Source organism: Meleagris gallopavo, chromosome 1, assembly GCF_905368555.1.
Source record: "Meleagris gallopavo chromosome 1, MGAL_WU_HG_1.1, whole genome shotgun sequence".
Taxonomy (NCBI): Eukaryota; Metazoa; Chordata; class Aves; order Galliformes; family Phasianidae; genus Meleagris; species Meleagris gallopavo.
Window position 1 is genome coordinate 165,584,052 of NC_139404.1, and position 15,721 is coordinate 165,599,772.

Here is a 15,721-nt window from a genome sequence, read left to right on the forward strand (position 1 = left end):
ACGTGAAGAGATGCTGAGAACCAAAGCCAGCTGCTGATACAGCACTGATGTCAGGCTTGAGGCAGCGAGCCAAAATCAGTCTACTGGCTGTTGATGAAAGCATTACGTTATCTTCTAACGTGAACTGGGTTGAAACTACACGGAAAGAGGTTATTGAGAGGACCCATACGAATGCTCTTACTGAGAGAGTGGTGAGGTGCTGGAAGAGGCTGCCCAGAGAGGTTGTGGATGCCCCATCCCTGGAGGTGTTCAAGGCCAGGTTGGATGGGGCCCTGGGCATCCTGGTCTAGTATTAAATGGGAAGGTTGGTGGCCCTGCGTGTGGCAGGGGGTTGGAGATTCATGATTCTTGAGGTCCCTTCCAACCCGAAACTCAGGGACAAGTTAAGGTCAAGCTGGAGCTGAAATACTCCTTCAAAGGAGACTGTAGCCTGCGAACCAGGGCAGGATCACCTCCCTCGCCCTGCAGGCTATACCCTCCCCTTCCAGCCGCGGATCTCCCACAGCTCGCTGCCTTCAGTTCCTCACACGACAGCGCGATGCCCGCAGCCTCCCCTCGCGGCCCCTTTAACTCCGCTTCCCCACAGCTTCCCACCCTCACGGCGGGCCGCCGGGGGCGGGGCCGCGCGTTGAAGCCGAAGCGCGGCGGTGCGGGGCGGGGCCGTACGAGCAGCGGTGCGGGCTGCGTGCTGGGCGGTGCGGAGGTCCCTGGCGCTTGGGTTGTGGGCAGCACGCTGTTTCTCGGTGCGTTCGCCGAGCTCGGCGATGTATTGCTGGCATCTTCTTGTAATCAAATTTACTTGTGAGTTTTGGAAAGCGAGCATGGAGGAAGTTTCCTGCTAAGCCAGCACGCGTTCCTTTGGGTATCGTCTCCGCGTTCCTGTTGACGTTCGGGTAGCGGCGGTGCTCTCGGCACGGCCGTTTTTTTTTACCGAAAAGCTGAAGACATCCGTTCATTTTACATCTGGAGTCGGACTTCAGGTACTTTTCCATTCGCGCATCTGATGTAAATTTCTTGAGGAAGTTTCCTGTTCTTCTGTCAGCATGGAGAAGAAACTTTGAGTAAGAAGCAAAGCGAGAACTCAGCACATCAGCTGGGGTAGACGGGCTGAGTGACCCGTGGGGTTCCATCCTGCTCCAATCTCTTCCTAGAAGTACAGAAAGTTGGAAGGGAGATGCAGGGCAGGAATGAGGGGGAGGGCACGTGGAGGAGCTTCTGTGAAGCGGCAGGAGAGACGTGCTGTGTGCCTTGCACAAGCACAGACCTTGGCTGCAACACACAGCCTTAACCCCGAGGTTGATGTTGGGGACAGCAAGGGAGCAGGGCTGTGAGGTCTCTGCATTAGGGTATCCTATGCGTATATCAAAACTAAAGCTGATATTAGTACCTCTGTGTGCATATAAACCTCTATTTGGGAGTGCTCGTGCACTTCTGTACCATGTTAGTGCGCCAGTTGCTTAGACGGAGTGAAATGCAGCCCCTGCAGAAAGCACTGGCAGATTTTGGATTGCTATCAGCGTTGTGGTGTTTGTCAGAGGTGAAACGTGTCTGGCTGTGTGCTGGGTTGGGGAGAAGGTTAAGTGGTAAATTTTAATTCTGTCTATGAAGTCCCGAAAGCAAAGGTGGAGTTCTTGGGTGATAAGGGGGAAACTGAGCTTGGGTTTGTCTCTGTTAATTAAGTATTGATTAGCCATTAATCATGGTACGGCAGAGGCATGTGAGGAACCTGGAGCTGGCTGTGTGCTCTCTGGCACCTTGTGGCTCCGCTGCTTTCCTGGTAGAGTCTGTGCCAGTGGTTCCTCATCTGACCTGCATTGATTTTGGCAGGATAAAGGGTGACCTTGTGTGCCTTTGGTTTTATTTTCACACTTGGGGGGCTCTGTACAATCCTAAAGGGTATGCTGGATTGCTCTGGGCTCAGTGGCAGAGTATTTGGACTTCTCTGCTTTGAGTTTCTTTTTATTGTGTCAGAAGACTGAAGAACTAGGTACCTTCCTCATGAAATAAATAGGAAATAAGGAAAGTTAGGGCTGCAGTAACTATTTATCAGGCATGCTAAGTGTCTGCAACTTCTGCAGGCTTCACTCATACGCTGGGTTAACAGCAGTTCCAGAGGCAGGAAGTTGCCAAAGCGGGTTAATCTTTACAACAGCCAGTGCTAAATACCTGGTTTCTTGGGGATGTTTTCCAACTGGGCCACGCAGATGAGTAAACAGAGCAAGAGGGAAGAGCTTTCAAATTCAATTATTCCACGAAATTAACTGGCAAAGGGTGCTGTAGAGTCAAGGTTTAGGAGGATCTTATAGGAAACGGGGGTAGAAAGTCTTCATGTTACAAGGAAGAGAAAATAGGAGCTGTGGAGACACCTGCTGGTTCGGGGGAAGGCAGGCTTCTATAGGCTGGGCCAGGCTGTTTTTACAGCCTTTAGCTCTTTGCTAAGAAGACTGGATGACTTGAGCACCTTGCAAAGCATATGCCATCGTTTATTAGGATTTGTGGTCGCTTTGGCAAATTTTCTTCTTTGATCTCTAAATTAGAGCAGGCTTTTGACTGTGAAAGGCCTTATGCATGCTTGAGAGGCAAACTCTTTTCCTCTTTTATGATGACTATAGTGGTTACCCAAATATGTAGCAGAAGAACAGGCTTGAACCCAGGTGCCTTTGTTCAGTATTCTTGCCTTATGGTTGTCAAAGGTATTAAATGGTCTAACCCTTAGCTGTTTGGTAGGTCCATTTTAAATGGACACGGCTCAACATTTTAATAAAAAGCATATACATTTATGTAATACTAGTTTTATTTGTTGAAGCTTTAAATCATCTCTTTCACAGAAAGAAGAGCTAGTTATGTCAGCACTGAGCTGGAAGCCCTTTCTCTATGGAGGCTTAGCATCAATCACTGCAGAATGTGGTAAGCGTTTCTGTAACTCTGTGATTCCTTTAACTCAGATATAGTGCCTTTTAGTACCAGCTTAGTTCTGTGCTGTCGGTGGTGCGGTGTTATATGGTCTTCTCTAGCATACAGCATGAGAGTGTCTCTTCAGTATGACCGAATAGTTGCTCAGAACTTTGGTCTAGTTTTAAAACACTTCTGTCTGCAAATTCATATCCATGTCTTGTTTTAATATGACATTTGTCTTTGGATTCTGTTCTTGGAGTGTATTGATCTGATGGTAGATATACACAGCTCTTATTTTGCAAGGGAAGGCAAGTAAAGCTGTTGTAGTGCCTGTAAACACAGCGAACATGAAATAGTTGGATGGGAAGCAGGTAGACCTTCTGACAAGCTGCCTAGAAGGAAAGGCGTGATGACCTAAAATGAACCACTTTAGCAGAGTCCTGGTAAAAGAGACCATATGCTTTTCTTTTCAGGAGCGTTTTTACATACGGTGGTATTAAATAAAGGCTGGTGTTTCTTATGTCTTGTTCTTTGTCTCTTTTGTTTAGGTGAGCACTTGCTTAGCACTTCTGTTTGTCTTGTTTGTTTTTTTTCCCCAAGGTACTTTCCCAATTGATCTGACTAAAACACGTCTGCAGGTTCAAGGTCAAGTTAATGATGCCAAATATAAAGAGATCCGCTACCGTGGAATGATGCACGCCCTGGTCAGAATATTCAGAGAAGAAGGATTGAAAGCCTTATACTCTGGGTAGTACAAATTGAGTTGCTATTGATGAGTATAAACCCATAGTGGTTAGACTCTTGGGTTTCAGGTTGATAAGGTATTTGGAGGAGATGTACTGTCCTTCTCAGTCTGCAATTTGAAAGCCCAAGCTTAATTACTTCAGGCTCTGCTCTCAGCAATATCACTTGGTAGCTTTTTTTTTTTAATGTAATGACCTACATTACTTTATAGAATGGTGCTACAGTTCTTCCATCTATGCAGTACTTCTATAGTGATTTTGTTATTCATCTGGAGAAAATTGAGCTTAACTTTTGTTAGTTTACTTTTTCTTACTTTGGCATGTAACTATGCATGTTTTTCTTTAAAAGGTGTAAGTAGTGTGGATGTAGTTTGCAGCTGTTTGAGGCAAGCTTGCCAGCTATTTTATTGATCAGAGTTCAAGGCATGCCCTGAAAGTAATTCTCCCACAATTTGTTTATGCTCTTGCAGTCTTTATTAAAAAATAAACCTACACAGACTAAAACCCAAAACAAGCCTCCCTATCCAAAACCAAACAAAAAAACCCACCTTGCTTTTGTCTCCAGTGGGATTAAAGTATAGATTTAAATGAACAAACCTTTGATTGGTCAGTAGCTTGCGTTCAGTCTCCCACTTTAAAAAAGAGTATTTGTTAACCAGACTATTGCAAATCTGAGCAAACTTATTTAATATTATCATTGCCCATTTTTACAGGATTGCACCTGCAATGTTACGCCAGGCTTCATATGGAACTATAAAAATAGGCACTTACCAGAGCTTAAAAAGAATGTTTGTTGAACATCCAGAAGGTGAGTAATTTGTGTGTGGCTCTTTAGTTTCTTGGGAGGTTTTAGGCTAACTCTGCAGCTAAACTTTTTTATTTTTTTCATGGAGTAGATGAAACTCTGATGATAAATGTTCTATGTGGCATTCTTTCGGGAGTAATTTCATCATCTATTGCCAACCCAACAGATGTCTTAAAGGTAATCATGTATTTGTAATTGTAATTTATATGGAGTTTGAACTTAATGTCATCTTTGTTTCCATTGAGGAGTTGCAGAATCTCCTCTGACTTAATGGTCACCTCTAATGAAAAAGTAAGAAGAATCTTCTGTTGTGATTGAGAAGTGTGTTTTCTAAAACCACTGTGAAGTTCATCCTTCCTAGCCTAGTGTGGTTATTTAAAGGCATTTCTAGTGTAAGCTTTTGCTTTAAGCATAGCATCAATTGTTTCCCAATGTGGTGTCTATATTTGGCTCTCTTTGGATTTCAGCAAAGCTTTCAGTACTGTCTCTCGTGGTATCTTGAGACAAAATGTCTAGCTAGACAAGTGCATAATGGGATGGGTGAACAGTTGGCAAATGGGTTGGGATCAAAGGGCTCTAAATGGGGTTCCATGAGGCTACCGACCAGTCATGGTGGGTTTCTCCAGGACTCAATTCTAGGACCAGTTCTCTTCAACATTTGTATAAATAATCTGGATACAGGTGTCGAATGCACAGTAAGCAACTCTGATCTGCAACTGGGGGGAGTGGTGGACTCCTTCAAGGGTAGAGAGGCCTGGAGGGAGACTTCAGCAGATGAGAGGGCAGAGTGATCACCAACTGTATGATTAGTAGCCAAAATCTTCATCTTTTTACTTTACATTTTTGAGGTGTTCTTATGAGAGCACTGTAAGGGACATCTTGCAGGAGCCATCTGCCCATCTAATCTAAATGGTGTAATGGCCAAGTACAGAAATAGAGGTGACTTAATGCAGCTAAAAACTACACCTCATACTGATTCAAAATTAGCTTCGTGGTAATGCCAGCTATCAATTTGTATTCAGAGAAATTGACCTTGTTGTTTCAGAGACTGTAACTTGCTGTGTTTTTAAAAACTGTCTTAAACTATTATTGGTCTTCTGATTGAAAAATATTCTATTTGGGTCTTCAAATAATCTCAGATCAGAATGCAAGCCCAAGGCAGTGTGATTCAAGGAGGAATGATGTGCAACTTTATCCAGATCTATCAAAATGAAGGAACTAAAGGATTATGGAAGGCAAGTGCTTTGAACCATATCCTACATTTTCAGTACACTTTGCTCAACTGTATTTCACCTAGAGTATTCTCAAGCAAAACATGGATATGCGGGTAGCTAAGATGCACGTGGTTTGTCTTGACTATTTCACTCCTGGTGTCTCAGTGACTTTTAACAAAGAATTTCTACCAGTCTTACATTCAACCATTAGTCAAGTCTTATTTTAAAGACATCAAAAAAAAGGCTTAAGTTAGGGTGACTGCCTCTTGTTTTTGCTTTGTAAAATTTCTTGACTGTATTCTATGTAACAAAAAAAAAAAATCAGCCAAACAAAAAAAAAACCAACAAACCAACCCAGAAACTCACCAATGAAACTACAACAAATCACAAACATTCAGAATATTGTGTAAAGAAGCTGATAATGAACATGTTCTCTAGCTTAGGATTTCTTGTACTCAGTCTTGTAGATTGTCTGTTTTACTGCCTACTGTGAGTGACTAAAGGAAGGTTGTTCCAAAACAGCTGGAAAATAGAAATGGTTTTCTAAAAGCTTCTCCATCTGTTTTGCTTTTCAGCCCATCTTCCCCTACTTGTTAATTTTGCAGTTAGTTTTAAGGGCAGCTGTTTTTGAGATCTTAGTTGACCACTGATGTAAATTTAGAGGTTAAGCAGAGAGATGGAGTAGCAAGAAGAAGCAGAAATCAACATTTATTCTGGCCAGTATACAGTGTACCTGACAGATTTGTGATTTCTTGCTTTGTACTAGAAAATATAGTATTTTCTGATGGTGCATGAAGATGAATTATGTTTTTTTTTTTTAAACTCTTCAGGGGGTATCTCTGACAGCACAGAGAGCTGCTTTAGTTGTTGGAGTGGAATTACCAGTATATGACTTCACTAAGAAGCAAATAATCACATCTGGATATATGGGAGACACAGTTTATACTCACTTCCTGTAAGTTTGTCTAATTAAATCTGCTCCCGTAGCTCACCATTGGCTGCGTGGAATTAATCTTGATTTTATTTTGATTTTTTTTTTTTTTCCCTTCTGAGAAGATACCAATCTAGTTCTGTTCAATCAGTCTAAATGTTACTGTATTTCTGGTGTGTTTATGCTTTTCAGTGTGATAGCAGTTGAAATTACACATAACATGAAAGTTTATTTAGGATCTGAATTTAACTTTCTTTAGAATATGGAATCCTATTTTGTGGATGGTCTGTACCATGAAGATTTGAAAATTGAACTCGGGAAGGTTCGAGTCAAATAATTCTTATTTTAAGAGGTGTAAACATCTGTAAAAAGTGTCTTTATATAGGGTGTTTATATGAAATCTTTGAAGATGAGGCATTGAAAATAAGAAGTGATTTTCACATCAGTGAGCTTGTTTTTTTTTTTTTTTTTTAAGTAAACATCAGAAGTGCTGATTAGACGCTTTCTTTCTTTCTGTGGGAGGCTGGGTTGATTTCTGTGCTTTCTTTAAGCATGGTAGGTCAAACTCTGTTAAAACTTTCTTTTCTCAGCTCCAGTTTTACTTGTGGGCTAGCTGGAGCCCTAGCATCCAACCCAATTGACGTGGTGAGAACACGCATGATGAATCAGGCAAGCCAGCCGAGTGGGGGGCACTCAAACTACAAGGGTACTTTGGATTGCTTGTTACAAGTAAGTAGCTTACATATCATCTTCAGTAGAAACTGGTGCCTGGACAATAATGTAGGTGTAGAACTTGAAATTGTGAGTTTATGTAGAAATTAATCCAAGTAACTTCTCTATGCTCAAGAGGGCTGCACTGCCTATTGCTTGGTGTGAAAAGCAGCTGCTGTTGTGGTAGGTCAGAAAAACAGCTAGCTTAATGTACATACAGTGAAAAGTTTCAGTAATTAGATTAGAAGACTACTTAGCAGCATTGTTTTTTACTTTATACAGAGTTTGGAAGTTAGGGATGTGACTTCTTCTGCAAGGTATTTGAAAACTATTTCATGACAAAAATACCATTGTCCTTTCTTGCTTGGCAGTACGTTTGTACTGCTATGGCTGTGCCATAGAGATGGCTGCCTTCCAGTCAAGTAGGAGTGACCAACAGGGAAGTGAACATATCTCTTGGCTCAGATTTTCTTATCACAGGTTTACTGCAGCACCCTGGAAGCAGATAAGTTAGGGTAAGTTTGACTTGGGAAAAGAAACCTGCAGTTGTTAGTGCTTGAACACACAGGTTTAATCAACTTCCTTTTGCAGTAGCTAGCCTCTTAGAGGCTGAGAGTAGGCTGTGTTCCCCTTTGTCTGGTGATCCTGTTTTTACCTCTGGGTCTAAAGCAAGAATTGGGAGGATTATGTGCATACTTCATCACTTTTAATTTTCCTCACTAATTGAGTTATGTAAATGTGTTCCTGTTTTGTTTTCCAGACCTTGAAGAACGAGGGCTTCTTTGCACTCTATAAAGGCTTTTGGCCAAACTGGTTAAGACTTGGTCCTTGGAATATCATTGTATCCTTTAAAAGGTGTGCAAAACAGACTAAGCTAGCCTTGCAACAGGTACTGAGAAGTTGTCAGAGTACTTTTCCTTAATGGACCATCATCTGGTGGATCATTTCCTTAGTCAGCTGCTCCCAGTCAGTCAGTATATATTTTATATATATATTCACAGTTGCACTTTGAAGTCTTTTTCCATGTATCTAACTCAACTTTGTCTAGTTGTGTTTTACTGCCTGCTAATCAGAGCCCTGCAGAAAGTGACCTGACAATAGTAATGCTATTCCCATGAGCAAATCTACTTCAGTTTATTGAAGCAGAGAAAAAAGTCTCAGGGCTCTCACAGGGGTCTCCTGCCTCTTATTCTCTTTTCAAGATTCTTAGGAACAGGGAGAACCATTGGCTTAGCTAGTCTTGAAGTTTTTCACGTACAGCAGTTCTCTGAAAGCAAATTTGTTTGTATTATGTAGTACTACCAACAATCAGCACTTTCTTTATAAAGAAAGGAAGTAGCAGTGGAAGGAAGTTTGATACACAGCACTGTCCTTTAGCAGTAACGCCACTCTTTTTCACTGTGTGAACAACAAACAGTTCTCCTTAATAATTGTTTCAGTTCTTTGTGACATATGAACAGCTGAAGAAATTAGACTTGTGATATCCTGATCTATATACTGAATTCAGCTCACTGGCTTTAGAGCAACTTGCAAGTTACCTTGAGTAGGTCCAAGGAAGAGGTAATCAGAAGACTGTTGAGGAGAACCATGTAGAAGTGAAGTGACTTCACTGCAAACTCTGGCTTCTTTGACACGGTGGCTTGCTCACATGGTTAAGTGAATGATGTGCACTATTTTTGAGTCTGAACCAAAAGAAAACACCAAAAACAGCAATGTTGAAATGGTGGAGACACTCACAAAAAGCAGTAACAGCTGAGAATGGGATGTCAGTATTTTAGCACATAGGTTGCCCCCCAGAAGGGTGGAGCAGCCTAGAAGGGATGCCATCTTTGCCTTAAAATGGGAACCACTAAAAGGCCAGCCTTCCAAAAAGCTATCTTCCCCCACGTAGCACCCCCAAAAGGCTGGTTCCCTACTATAAAAACAAAACACAGCCTCCAAAAGCAGACACTTCCACAAAGAATTTTTGTACCCCTCCAAAATAGCCACTAACCCTAGAAAAACTGGTGGTATTCTTCCCCAACCAAAAAAAAAAAAAAAAAAGAAAAATAAATGAAACAAAGATCTTCGCTTCCTTGAAGATGTGCAAAAATCCAACCCCTTAAGGTGTAGACATACCCAATCCCCCCAAAAAAAAACAAAAAGGAACATTTTCAAGAGATGTGTAGATGTGGCATTCAAGGATACAGGCATGGTGGTGTTGAGTTGACAGTTGATCTTGGAGGTCTTCTCTGATCTTAATTTTTCTATGAAATCCCCAATGTCTAAAAACCCTATCCCTCAAGTAATACCCCAGATAGACAACTCTTCCCCCAGTGGCTGCCTGCCCTGGGGTTGTGCTCACTCTGGCTGCCCTGTGGATGGGCATCCCACCTCAAGTTCATGGTTAGGAGGTGGGTTGTTAATAACGCACAAGGCCATTTCTCAGGTCAGATGGGTTTTGTGTATCTGCACACATTGGTCTTCACTGTAGTTGTTGCCACGCTGCAAATTGAAATATTTGTAAATACTTTTGTACAAATGATGTATGTCTAACTTTTATTATGCGTATTAAAGATTTTGAAATAATCGTGTAGTGGCACTGAACTGCTTTCACATCTATTCCAGCTGGGGGAGGGGGGTAGCTCTTTAGATACCTTAGGATCATTCCCAATGCTTGGGTCCCTCTGCTCCAGTGGGGTCACCCAAAGCAGGGTGTCCAGGTCCGTGTGCAGGACCTGGGGAAATGGCAAGTTGTACCAGAGGAGGTTTAGGTTAGACATGAGGGAAAACTTTTTCTCTCAGAGGGTGGTCAGGCACTGGAATGGCTGCCCAGGGAGGTGGTGGAGTCGCTGTCCCTGGCAGTGTTCAAGAGGTGGATGAGGTGGCCTGGATGAGAAGCTACGAGATATGGTTTAGTTTGTGGTAGCAATAGTGATGAGAAGACGGTTGGACTAGATGATCTTACAAGTTGTTTCCAACCTTGTGATTCTATGATTCTATGGCTCTGGGAGATCTGCATGGAGGAACGCCGCAGCCTCAGACTTCCCTTCTGTGAAGGGCTCCCCTGTGCAGGGCTTCCCCGCGACCTCCCCGCCGGCAGGGGGCTCCCGCTCGCTTTCTCTCTCCCTTCTCTCGCCACGCGGCCCAGCCCGGCCCCCGGAAGCGCCGCCGCGCGTTCCGCCCCCCTCTCCGTTCCGTCCCGTCCCGTCCGCCGCCGTCAGCATGGAGGAGCCGCTAGCGGCCCTCGAGCCGGCGGGGAGGGAGTCGCGGGACCGCCTGAGCCTCTGGGATCGCCGCCCGCACCCCGCTGCGCCGCTGAGCGACCGCCAGACCGACTCGGTGCTGGAGCTGAAGGCGGCGGCCGAGAACCTGCCGGTGCCGCCCGAGGTGAGGCGGCGGCGCGGCCTGGGCGGGGGAGGCGCGGCGCCACGTCGGCGGGTCCGGCCTCAGCGCGGCTCCCACACGCCGGTGCCGGGCCTGCGGTGTGCCTGCCTGGCGCTACGGCGGGCCGGCTCCGGGCCGGTGGGGTTCGCAGCGAAGCTGGGCAGCCGCTCCCGTCACGTCCCAACAACCTGCGTGGCCTCAGGGCGTTCTCCTGAGCCCTCGGTTCATCATCGTGGAGCTGCGTTTCTTGTGGCCTCTGGTTTTGATCGGGTTCATTCATAGGTGCTGTCACCGCTGTCGGTTCCTGGTACACAGCCACAGCGTGGCTGAGGCTGGCAGGGCACTCTGGGTCCCTCTGCTCCAGCCCCTCTGCTCTGGCATGAACACCCAGAGCAGGGTGCCCAGGGCCACGTCCGGGCAGCTCTGGGACATCCCCAAGGAGGAGTCCCCACAGCCTCTGTGAACTTGTGCCAGTGCTCCATCCCTGTACAGCACAGAAGGGCTCCTGGTGTTCAGAAGGAACCTCCTGTGCTCCAGTTTGTGCCCACAGCCTCTGGTCCTTCCATCAGACACGACTGACAGAGAGCCTGGCTCTATTCATTTGCACAATTTCCAACTGCTCCGGCAGGCAGCATCAATCCAGGAACAGCATTTAGAAGCTCAGTGATTTGTTGTTGCCATGGAAGATGTGTTCTCCCACCCAATTATAAAATGTCAGGCTCTGTTAAAGCAATGAGTTATTTATGAATGCTCGCTTGCTGCTGTGTCTACAAGGGAAAGTTCAGGTTGGATGTTAGGAAAAACCTTTTCTCCAAAAGAGTGGAGGTGCACTGGCACAGGCTGCCTGGAGGTGTTCAAGAAATGTGCAGATGTGACACTGAGGAACATGGGTTAGTGGGCAAGCAGGGATGCGGTAACAGTTGAACTAGATGATTTCAGAGGTGATTTCCAGCCTTGATGGCTCTGTGAAAGGATAATAAAATTACAGAATCATAGAATGGCCAGAGTTGGAAGGGAGCTCGAGGATCATGAATTTCCACCCCCCCTGCCACATGCAGGGCCACCAACCTCCCCATTTAATACGAGACCAGGCTGCCCAGGGCCCCATCCAACCTGGCCTTGAACACCTCCAGTGACGGGGCATCCACAACCTCTCTGGGCAGCCTGTGCCAGCACCTCACCACTCTCTGTTGTTTCCATATTTGAAGAGGATCATTTTGCAGGTTATAATACCATATAGTTATCCAAGTTAGCTATTAGCAAGTGTTTGAAAGGTTGCAATAACAAAGGAGAGAGAGTAAGCCAATTCCTTCCTGAAATACACCTGTTAAATTTCATGCTTCCTGGTTCTTCTTTTATGTCAGCTGTCAGTAACTGCATGAGTAAAAGTTGGCAGATATCCAGAATGATTTTAGGAGGATGTCCTGCTGTTGGAGGGTGTTCTCAAGCTCTCCAACAGCTTTGAAACAAGACAGGTGACACATTTGACAGTTGGGACAATGGGAATGCAAAGACATTAAGGGCTCTGGCTGTTTTTAGCTTTTGATGAAGTGGGTTAGGACAGCAGCTCTTCAGCTGTTGGAAAAGGAAGCTCAGTAGTGGCCACTCGAAAATCCCCAGCTGCCTATTTTGGGGAAAGGGTATATAGATAGTGAGCAAGATAAGTCAGGCTGTGTTTTAATCATAGAATGGCTTAGGTTGAAGGAGACTCTTTATTTTCAACCCTCCTGCCACAGGCAGGGTTGCTGCCCATGAGATCAGGCTGCCCAGGATCCCATCTGATCTGGCTTTGAAAGCTTCTAGGTACGGGGCGTGCACAGCTTCTCTGGGCAGCCTGTGCCAGGGCCTCACCACCCTCTGAGTAAGGAGTTTCTTCCTAACATCTAATGCAAATCTCTCCTCTTTTAGTTTAAAGCTATTCTACCTTGTCCTGTAACTTTCAAACCTGCATAGAATGTTGATCCCTCTCCTGCTTGTAAGCTCCCTTCAATTACTGGAAGACTGCAGTGAGATCTCCAGAGCGCCTTCTCTTTCCCAAGATGAACAAACTTAAATCCCTCAACCTTTCTTCACAGGAGAAGTTCTCCAGTCTTCTGAGCATCTTTGTGTCCTCCTCTGGACCCATTCGCACAGCTCCACGTCCTTTTTGTGCCGGGGGCCCCAGGCCTGGACACAGTACTCCAAATGGAGCCTCACTAAGGCAGAGCAGAGAGGGACAATCCCCTCCCTCACCCTCTCCCTGCTGCCACCCCTCTGTTGATTCAGCCCAGGATACTGCTGGCCTTATGGGCTGTCTCGTGTCCAGCAGAATTCTCAAGTCTTTCTCCACAGGGCTGCTCTTAGTGACTTCTCCCAGTCTGTACTCATATCTGAGATTGCCTCAAACCAGATGCAACACTTTGCACTTGGCTTTGTTGACCCTCACCAGGTTCTCATTTGCCCACTTTCTGAGCCTGTTCAGGTCCCTCTGGATGACGTCTCTTCCTTCTGTTGTGTCAACCGTACCACTCAGCTTGGTGTCATCAGCAAACTTGCTGAGGGTGTCTCAGTGCCACTCTCTGTGTCACTGATAAAGATGTCGAAGAGCACCAATCCCAAGACAGATCCCAAGACAATTTAATGTGAGAAACTGCTCGTCATCAGTTTCTACCTGGGCATAAAGCATTGACGACAACCCTCTGGCTGTGACAATTCAACCAATTCTTTATCCACCTAATAGTCCAGCCTTCAAATCTGTATCTCTGCAATTTAGAAATCAGGATGTGGTGTGGGGACATGTCAAAGGCCTTGGCCCTTGCCTTTGATGTAGCCTTGGCCTAAGGCTCTGGTTTTTTAACATGTGAATCCTGGTTGTTCTTTCTTTGCCAGAATGATATTATAATGAACATTTTACTGAGTAAGCAACCTTATAGAGAGCTGCCAGGTTGTTTTTAACACTGTTCTCTGCTTTTATATTATTCATATTATTCATATTCTCAGCACTAGGAAACATGCTTCAGTTGTCAAGTGAATCGAAAAGGTCTTATCCTAACAAAGATCACAAAACAGTCTTTGTTCTGCTAAACTGTTCTCAGTGTATAAGCTGATTAATGATCTCTAATTGTATTTACATAAGATTTCTCACAATTTGCATGTTTCCATATTTTTATTGCTTAGGAAAAAAAAAAAATCCTGGTGGGTAAGAACTCCTGTTCAACAGGAACTATTCTTCCAAAAATCCTTTCTTTTTTGCTTGTCACACACTATTTTGGATGCCTGCACTAAAAGTAAATGCCAGCAGTTTTCTCACATTGAAGCTTTGGAATGTGTTACTGTACTTGAGCTGGGTGTACCAACTTCTAAGCTGTCTGACTGAAGCTTTTGTGTGTTTGTGAGCAGCTTCCCATTGAAGATTTATGCAGCCTGACATCCCAGTCATTGACTGTTGCACTGACAGCTGCAGTGCCAGAATCCACAGAAGATGTTCTCCTGAAAGGATTTGCCATGCTGGGGATGGAGAATGAAAGAATTGAAACAGCACAGCAGGTAAATGATGCTGGAGAACCAGCAGTCTTCAGAGGGTTCTTTAAATAACTGTGTCTCCTGCACACTTTTTGGAGGCCATGTTAAATTTTTTTGGTCTGTTTTCAAGATGTGTGAAGGAACATGGGGGAAAAACATCGTTGAAGTCTGAGCTTTTGAGTAATGGATACTTTTTCCATTTTAAGTGAATATATGAGAGTAAGGTATATCTTTGGTGTGGCTCATAATGTAGAAGAATGGCAGCTCGCCCCAGTTTTTAATGTGACAGCTCTGTTGGTTCTTTGTGCAAATAAGAAGAGATGAAGTTCACTCCTTTTCATTTTAATTTAGTGTTAGAGTTGTATTTTCTCTTGATTAATAATTAAGTTGTTGAATGTCTCTGCTTTTAACAGAAGCTCATCTTCTGAATTCCTATTTCATAAATCTGTGGTGGTTTCTTTTTATAACTGGTTTTATTGCATGTGAGGTGTGTGTTGTTCTCACCATAAAATCTCTTCCAGTTCTTCTCCTGGTTTGCTCAGCTGCAGACACAGATGGATCAAGATGAAGGTGCCAAGTATAGGTACGTGTTCTTCCTCAGTTCCTTTTGATGTAAGTAACTTAAATCCTGAAAGACTTATTTGTGTCCATATAATCTTAACACACGTGCAGGTTCACCTGCTAGGTAATTCTGCAACAGCTGATGCTTTTGAAGGCTGAATGCGCTGCTGTCATCCTGAAGGCTGTTGCTGTTGTGGCAGAACAGTGAAGAGACACAGATTTCCTTTGGAACTGCCTAGTATATTAATCATAGAGTCACAGAATGGGCTGGATTGTAAAGGATCACAATGATCATCTAGTTTCAACCCCCCTGCTATGTGCAGGGTCGCCAACCACCAGACCAGGCTGCCCAGAGCCACATCCAGCCTGGCCTTGAATGCCTCCAGGGGTGGGGCATCCACAACCTCCTTGGGCAACCTAGGCTGTAGACAAAGGCAAGCTAAGAGCTATCCTGTGCCTTTTCTGCTGCCACTGGTGTTGAAATGCCGTTCTCTGAGGGAGGCTCTGGGCCACAGATGTTGGTGGTGGTCATTTCTGCTGTCACCCTTCACCATTGACTGTATGTGTGAGGTTGTATCTGCATTGCCAGCATTCCTTGACGCTTTCTTCAGCTCCACTTCTGAGGCATGCCATTCTCATCTATTCTTGTCAACTGACTCTTCCATCAGCCTCTGAAGAGCCCCTTCCCACTGACTTTTGTGTTATACCTCAAGAGTGTTATACCTCAAGGCTGAATGGCTCAGGCAAATCTGCAGATGGCCTCTTCAGAAACAGACCCAATTTGAAACTTAACTTACCCTTGGCTATGAAGAGATGATGCTGAAGTCCTTCTCTTGTTTTTCCATTTAGCTTTGCTCTGTCTCTTCCTCTTGTTCTGACGTTTCAGGACGTGGCATTTCCTAAAATCAGAGCTTTAAGCATATGCTGAGCCTGTGCTCAGATCATTAAACATGTAAAGAATGAATAAATGTAAATGAATAAAGCCTCATAGAGT

At 44.5% G+C, this 15,721-nt stretch overlaps 2 protein-coding genes across 3 annotated transcripts in view; both read left to right on the top strand.

Annotated features, from left to right (window-relative positions):
- The first annotated feature begins 633 nt into the window (after nucleotides 1-633).
- Nucleotides 634-9,867, top strand: SLC25A30 (solute carrier family 25 member 30). The gene is made up of 10 exons (XM_003203327.5): nucleotides 634-980; nucleotides 2,829-2,907; nucleotides 3,496-3,643; nucleotides 4,352-4,446; nucleotides 4,535-4,620; nucleotides 5,583-5,678; nucleotides 6,488-6,612; nucleotides 7,179-7,317; nucleotides 8,060-8,140; nucleotides 8,739-9,867. Exons 2-10 carry the CDS (start codon nucleotides 2,844-2,846, stop codon nucleotides 8,778-8,780), a joined length of 876 nt encoding a protein of 291 aa, XP_003203375.2. The 5' UTR covers nucleotides 634-980; nucleotides 2,829-2,843; the 3' UTR covers nucleotides 8,781-9,867.
- A 565-nt stretch (nucleotides 9,868-10,432) lies between these two features.
- COG3 (component of oligomeric golgi complex 3) overlaps nucleotides 10,433-15,721 on the top strand; it is a 31,977-nt gene continuing 26,688 nt past the window's right edge. The window contains exons 1-3 of one of the 2 annotated variants that reach the window (XM_085215826.1): nucleotides 10,433-10,668; nucleotides 14,044-14,190; nucleotides 14,688-14,749. In XM_085215826.1, the coding sequence (XP_085071952.1) occupies nucleotides 10,504-10,668; nucleotides 14,044-14,190; nucleotides 14,688-14,749 (374 nt within the window). In that variant the 5' untranslated portion in view covers nucleotides 10,433-10,503. Of the gene's footprint in view, nucleotides 10,669-14,043; nucleotides 14,191-14,687; nucleotides 14,750-15,721 lie in introns of those variants that run through there. The other variant, XM_085215827.1, reaches the window with a different exon arrangement.